The following is a 7851-nucleotide window of genomic DNA, read 5'->3' on the forward strand; positions in this document are numbered from 1 at the left end:
TATCCTGCCTGGCCTCAAACTCATAGAGAACCACCTGCCTCTGCCTCTTCCCTGAGTGCTGGGAACCAGCCCAGGCCAACAGCATTTTCTGGAATAGCTGCTGACAACCCCTGGTTATGCTGTTTCTCCATGAGGCACCTGGTCCAGGTGTGGACTCGTATCATTAGCCTGTCAGTCTCGTCTGTCCCCAGGAAACCCAGGTGTCTGTATGTCACCCAGACAAGAGGTGAGCTCCAAGTCTGGGAGCTTGCATTTAACAAGCACCAACCTACCCACCCATTTCAGCCTGCAGCCTCTGCCCCGAACAGGCACTAGGCACCCACTCTCCACAGAAGCCAAGCGACACTTTTCCAAGCTGCTAAACTGATTACATCTTTATTTTATATGCTGTATAATCTGGTATATGAAAAAAAAAACAGACCAGTCATAATTAATATCCTCATTTCCATTTGGTCTATCATTGAAAACCAGCCAAATCATTTAGTTTTTTAAATAACAAAAGCAAGAATTGAGCCAACGGTTAAGTCCACACAGAAGTTTTCTCCTTCAGTCGTCCAGGCAGCAGTTGCTGAGGGAATAAAATGCAAACCTGACAGTCACACTCCTCTCCAAGGAAGACCGAACTCTACGCTCAAGTATAAAGATGACTTCAAAGTCTATCTCGACTATCAACCATCGAGTACACAAGTTGAAAAACCAAGAGCACTGTGGAAATTATACGCTGCTGTAGAATCTGGCCCCACAATTTGTCCGAGCAAGGTCCCAGATGCTGTTGGGGTATCAGTGCTGCTGCAAGGGCCATCCCTACGGCTCTGGGAGGCCTGTTCTGCTTACCATGGCCCTTTGGACTTATGGTAGCTACAGGGCAGACGTCAGTTGGTGAGCCCAAGGGTAACATCTTAAGTAGAACGATGATCTCAGGATATGAAAGCCATGTTGTAGAGGCTCCTCTGGGAGACCAAGTCTTCAACAAGGCAGTCCTGTGTCTGGTGACACCACTCTAGCTACCTCTTCTTGTGTGACCTCATGTGTGCAGCAATTGAACCAGCTATTTCTGCCGCCTTCTTGTTTTGGCCAAAGTAATCAAGAAACTTTCCATCTGGTCCCACCAAGTACATTATTATTGTATGATCAACCTGTAAAGAGGAAAGAAAGAGACATGTTACTGAAGAGAAAGAGGCTGCAGGGTAAGAGACATTAACATCGGTACTTAACTAACCACTGTAGCATCTGCTCAGAGAAGCCCTGTCTACCAAATGGGCCTTTGCTGACTGCAGCACACTCACAGCCAGGGACTACCTGAAACGTCACGTCCCAGAAATAAGCAATGGCCACTGCTGTGAGTCAGCTTAGGAATATTTTGGTACAATTTTTCATATACTCACCCGAACATTCTCTGAGAGAATTCACCTTCTATCAGCCTTCATAAATACCCTATGTGGTAAAACAGAGATGGTGTTTTGAAACACCTTCCACTTCTGAGGGTATTTCATCTAACCCCTTCTCCATTCATTCATGGAAGCCAGAGCAGGACTCAGAACTACTCTGAGTAGTTCAGAACAGTCTGGGTGTCCAACCTCATGTTTAAGAAGAACTGGCTCTCATTACTGCCTAATCTCCACTTGCCATGGTTTATGAGAAGCCAGAAAACCAACCACTAGCTGAAGCAAGTAATTTGCAAATCCTAATAGTGATTTAGTCAAGATATTAGTGACTCAAACAAAAACTGGAAGATGTTTTTCTCCCCTGGGAAATCTGCATTTGCTATTCTGAGCTTGCAGCTGAAGCAGACTGCTTAGAAACCCCACAAATGCTGCTCTAGGAGCCTCATCAATCCATCATCAATTCTCCTGACTGTGCTCTTCAAATGCCTCCATTCCAGTTCAAGTGGAGACTGGTCATTCCTTTTTACTATTCATTCTAAGAGTAGATATGGCATCCTAAGTCCTTGGAATTTATGCAGGCTTGTTCGGCAAGGCAGGAAAAGACAGGAATGCCATCACACATACCAAATGGAAACTCCCCAGAATATACCCCAACCCACATTATCTGGCCATGAGGCTATTACCTTTTTATACACACACATTCATAAGGAGATAGCAAATGGAAAGAGCCACTTGTCTGCCATCAGGAAAGAATGCCACCAAGAGCCGAGACAGCTGGTGACTTCATGTGGAGAATTTACAGTAGGAGCCAGGCAAGGCCCGACAGAGGATTCAGTACTAAAACTCTGGCTGTCCCCCCAAGCCTTTCTCTGAAGCTTACACTCCTCTTTCCTTCACTGTTTCCTTTTTCAGAGAATTAATTTTAGAAAATTTCATACACACACACACACATACATACTCCACATACACTTTCCTTTTTCTCTATACACTTTTCTCCTTAAAGAACAGAATTCAGTATGTTGGACTTCTTTTAGCAGTATGTAGTACAGAAATACAAACCCAGCAATTTCCTATCCTTTCTTCCTCAGTGTGTGTGTGGTGCTTATGTACATGTGGGGTGAGTATGTACACCCACACAGATGCAGAGGCCAGGGGGCCATGTTGGGTGGCCTCCTTTGTCACTCTCAGTCTCATTCCCTTGGAACAAGGGCTCTCACTACACCTGTAGCATCGAGCCACTACAATGTTACCGCCCCAATAGTTCTGGAGTTTCAGGAGGGCATGACCATGCCTGGTTTTTAATGTGGCTTCTGGGGCTGTGATCTCATCCCATGCTTACACAACAGGCACTGTTACCCCCTGAGCTACCGCCCCACCCCTCGCTGTCATTTCAACAGCTATCAGGATGCTATCCTCTATAAAGTAGCACAGGGGAGAGGGGAAGTTACAGAAACTACTAGGTGCCAAATTGAACCTTAAGACCTAGCACCTACCCAGTTTCAAAGTCTACACCATTTTCTTATCACTATGTTGCCACTATTTCCAACTCAACTGCAGGGGTGGCAAGTCATATCTTTAATATACATTTTCATCGCCTAAGAGTAGTGCATGCACACTAGTCTTCCATTCTGGATTCCCCATGTCCTCTGGCTCTTCCAGCAGGGAACCGCTGTCACCAGTTACTGCTATGTTCAAGAGAAATTCTCTCCATTTGCTATGTCCATACCCAGCACCATCTACCACTGCCACACAACTGACACTTCATGACAGCCTCCTGTCAGGCAACACAGAAACCACTCTTCTACATCAGGACAGATAAAGTAACTCTTCAAAAATAGTTGACTCGGGTTTCAGTCCTTGGTCTTTCCCAACAATGCTGTTAAGATTCACCTGTGAGCTAATTTCCAAGTAGCACCCATGTTGGTGAAAGCAGCTTTTACACCCTCCCACACCGCCCTGAAGAGGGCCCACCAGATGCATCCTATCTACAGTGCACGGAAACACCTCTTGTTTGGAACTCACGCCAACAACTCTAACAACAGGTGTTCAAACTTCCCAATCACAGCCAAACAGGATTTTAAAAAGATGTACCACTAAACAATCCCACTTTTTTTTTCTTATGAATTTGTCTTAGCTTAAATTTAAAAAGCCATTTGTACTCGTCCTGAACTATTTCTAACATTTATATACAATAATGTGGCATTATGTCTATAATAATTACACATATAGTATTGTGCAAATTTGGCTTTGTGGTGAATCCTATTTGGCATGCTCAATTTATATCCACTGTCTACAGATTCTACTTCTCTCCCCACTGTCGGAGATCATGAAAATATCACCCGTTACACCAAGGATAATCTTTAAGCACTGCCCCCACTGGTCCTTAAACCCTAACATATCCATCTATCTACAGCCTTAAGACACGGAGTCACACTAAAGAAAAACTTTAAAGAACCTTGGAAGTGTCTCCAGCTCCCCCTGTTGGCTGATTTAGCAAATAAATGCACAGCAATAGTCCCGGAGTTCTGTGAGACCAGGAGGCCAATATGCAGTCTAGGATATATCCTAGAAGGTCAAGGAAGTCTCCATAAAAGCTATGTATGTGTACTTTATCCTTTAAGACAAAAATAACAACTATACTTCAGATTACCTGAATCACAAGTACAGATTTCAAGGCCTAACATGTGCTTGTTTGTGATGAACTCACTGGCTCCAGGCGGTGCACTGCAGCAGACCCACAGAAAACAAGGAATGGTAATTTTTACTATGTAAAGGGTACCCGATGGAGGTAGACTATGCAATCAAGGGGAAAAAAATCAGACAATTGTGAAGGGGTAGTTGACAGCATTGTGGGACCACACAGGCTAGCTGCCTAACCCCATTCCTGCAGATAAGAACAGCTTTGGCTTCAGTGAAATACTTGCCATTTAAATGGAATGTTTCACTTGCTTTTATTTTTGAGACAGGGTCTCACTTATGTAGCCCTAGTTGGCCTGAAACTTGCTAAGTAGATCAGACTGACCTCAAACTCACCAGGTCTGGTTGAACTCAAATGCTACAAATAAAACCAGCCATTGTGTTTACTTGAAGTTTTTTAACTTCAGGTCAATAACAAACTTTAACAAAATCTGTTTATGGCTGGAAGATTAGCCCCTCTCAGGTGACCAAACCAGCCACTCTAACTGTGTGAAAGGGGAAAGTCTGACAAGTCCTTCACCCCTGCGGGGCTTCCTCTTTTGACACTTGCACACTTTTCCACTTCTCACACTGCAGGGGCAGCAAGACAAAGCTGCAGAGGAGCCTGACTACACTTTCTGCTAACGTAGGGCTTCAGGAAAAACTTACTTTTTTTTCTTGTCCTTTCCCCTCACGAATCCCAAGTTTCCTCAATGCTATAAGGCCTCAGAATTGAAAAATATGGTGGCATGTTGGGCTTAACTGAGGCATTGTGGTCAAAAGTCCGTTTTATTTTGGCCATAGGCTATATGGGCACAAAAGATGCTACAGGCTCAAAAGGGCTAGAGAGGGGCTAGAGAGGGGCTGGAGGGATGACCGCGTGTGCCAGCGCTTACTGTGAAAGCAAGAAGAGTGAGAATCACCTGCATCCAGGTAAAAGTTAACTATGGCCACAGACATCTGTATGTGCAGTACAGGGGAGCAGAAACTGGCAGATTCTGGAAGCTTGTTTATCAGCATCATAGTCAGCATGTACACACACACATTCATGTGAGAAAAGGCACAAACTATAGTGGAGACACTATACATATTGCTGTAGGGACAGCCTCAGGATACTGGTAAATCAGTGACTCAGGGTCAGCCTCCCTATCAGTTTTACACATAAAATGAAATTTATAATTAATCACTTTTATTCAACTAACATTATAGAAAACCCAGAGACAAGTGGGGAAAAAAAATCAGTAACAATACTATAGCACCATGTCAACTCTGAATGCGCTGAGAAACAAGAACCTAATAGACAAGAAAAGTCAGTCCTTTGCACACCATGAAACAACCAATCGGAAATAAGCTCAGTCGCTCAAGACTTCCCCAACAACACTGATTAACAAGGAAACAGGTCCTTAATTAAAGAACCACCAAGGTAAACTGGGCAGATGTCCCATCTCTCATTATTGATCCCCAAGCTGAACTAAACTGTCGCAGACATTAAAACTTGTAGATAGTCTGTTATTTGAAGACTTTATTTTTCCTCTTGCTTTTCAATGAAATAAACTCCCTGAGGATTACACTGCTTCTAAAAAAAAAGCACTTGCCTTCCACTTCATCATGGACCCAGGGTAAACCAACGAAGATGCCGATGAACTAAAACTGAAGAGCACTGATGCCAGTGATGCTCTTCTGAATCCAACATGGTGCCCGAGTATTTGCTTTTATAATTGTATGTAACTAGGGAAGTCAGACAAGCTATGGAATGAATATAAATCAAGCAATAAACATCCACCTTTCAAAAACGTGTGCTACTAGATTTTCAAATAATTTACGGTAGCCTCAGCTTCATTTTTAAAAGTGATTTTTATTTTATGTATTTGAGTGTTTGCTTACATGTATGTATGCGTAATCATGTGTGTCCCTAATGCCTGTGGAGTCCAGACATTGGATCCCTTGGAACTGGACTGATAGTCAACTACGAGCCACATGTGGGTACTGGGAACTGAAGCAGGCTCTTTGGAAGTGCTCTTAATCGCTGAGCCATCTCTTCCGCCCTTCAGGTTTTCCTTTATCTCAGAAGCCAGTCAGCATGTAAAGTGTGTGAGAACCTGGACCTGAGGCCAGGCAGGAGCTGAAAGCTGAGCATTTACTTACTATGTAGTCCTCATCTTCATCCTTAGGGCCAGGGCTGTAATAGACCCTGTATGCTCTGGCCACTCCATCAATCTCTTCTTTTGTGCCAGTCAAACCAACCAATTTGGGAGAAAATTCTAGATATAAAAATAAGAAAGACAGTGAAAATGAAAGATAAGAAATATAACCATCTTTATCTAAAATAAAGATATATAAATAAAAACCCTAATGAATAAAAACCACTGTAAAGCAGCTTGGGTGCCACTTTGTTCCTCAGTCACCAAACATTTCTGCATGATTTAAAGAAAAACAGACCCAGAGAAGAAATGAAAATTCTCCCATGATAGATGTTGGATCTTCAGTGACTACAATAAAGATCCAGAGGAAACATATTCTAGTTACTTAGATTATGTTTTAAATTAATTTAGTTACAGACATTTGTACGTGAGGATTCCTGAAGTACTTCAGGCTTTTCACTGCATCAGATGGAAAGATATTTAGTTCAAGAGGCTGGTAAGATGGCTCAGTGGGTGTGAGAGGCTTGTGTAGTGGTCCGAAAGATTTTGGTCCCCAACAGAGTGGCACTATTAGGTGTGGCCTTGATGGAGCAGTATGATCTTATTGGAGAAAGTATGTCATATGGAGGTGGGCTTTGAGGTCTCACATAAGTTCATGATACCACCCAGTGTCTCCTGCTGCCTGTGACCCCCAGCTCCTGCTGCAGCACCCCGCCTGTCTGCATGCTGTCCAGTCACATCACGATGACAATGGACTATATCTCTGAAAAATGTAAGCCACCCAATTAAGCGCTTTCCTTTATAAGAGTTGCTGTGGTCATGGTGTCTTCACAGCAATAGGAGACAGCTGGGGAGGACTCAGTCTGAAATGGGATGTCTTCATCAAACCCACTCCCCTCAAGGCTCAGGATCCACATGGAAGAGGTGGAAAGACTGTAGGAGGCAGAAGGGATGGAGGACTCCAAGGAATAAGCCTGATGCACATATGAACTCAGAGACCATGACAGCATGCACAAGTCCTGCACATGCTCAAACTGGACAAAATGTGAGCTGAGAAGGGAAAGTGGACACAGGTTCTACCCCCAGTGAAGAAGCTACCTGCAACTGATGATGGTTGGGAAAAGGAAACTCAGGTTTCTCCAGTGAGGTGTTAATGGGAATATCAACTGCTCCAGGACAGGCCCCATGCTCAGGAGTAGTTGGTGCCCAACACAAAATGGACTCCATGCTCCTTTTGTGAGCTTTTGTCTCATTGTATGAGCACTTTTTGTCTTCCTGGTTTTTTGCCTGCTGGATGGGTGGGAAAACCTGCGAGTAGTTGAATGAAGAGCATGATCAAAACAAACTGTATGAAAACCTTTTTTGTTGTATTTGGAGACTTTTGAGACAGGGTATCCCTATGTAGCACTGCAAAATGGTTGCTAACACTACCTGTCTATTTAGATGGCTTGCTACTGCAAACTGTTAAATAAGTTTGTGTAAATGATCAGCAAAACACACCTTTCACATAAGCTGAGATGGCTTCTTTTGTGTCCCTTTCTGGGTCAATGGTGATGAAAAGTGGAGTTAAATTCGGCAGGGACGGAATACTGTCTGAAAGAAAGTTTCAATTAGTCCAATAGTCACCATAAGGGCAAAGGGGGGGGGGG

General features: G+C 43.6%; 1 protein-coding gene across 1 annotated transcript in view; it reads right to left on the reverse strand.

Moving 5' to 3' along the window:
* Positions 1-352: 352 nt before the first annotated feature.
* The window catches only part of Sco1 (synthesis of cytochrome C oxidase 1), a 12173-nt gene continuing 4674 nt past the window's right edge, over positions 353-7851 (reverse strand). The window contains exons 4-6 of the mRNA XM_050162490.1: positions 7703-7795; positions 6207-6322; positions 353-1136 (exon numbers count right to left, since the gene is read on the reverse strand). Of these exons, the coding sequence (XP_050018447.1) occupies positions 1005-1136; positions 6207-6322; positions 7703-7795 (341 nt within the window). The 3' untranslated portion in view covers positions 353-1004. The remainder of the gene's footprint in view (positions 1137-6206; positions 6323-7702; positions 7796-7851) is intronic.

Source organism: Alexandromys fortis, unplaced genomic scaffold (genome assembly GCF_014885135.2).
Source record: "Alexandromys fortis isolate MF-2015 unplaced genomic scaffold, M_Fortis_MF-2015_v1.1 scaffold_84, whole genome shotgun sequence".
NCBI lineage: Eukaryota > Metazoa > Chordata > Mammalia > Rodentia > Cricetidae > Alexandromys > Alexandromys fortis.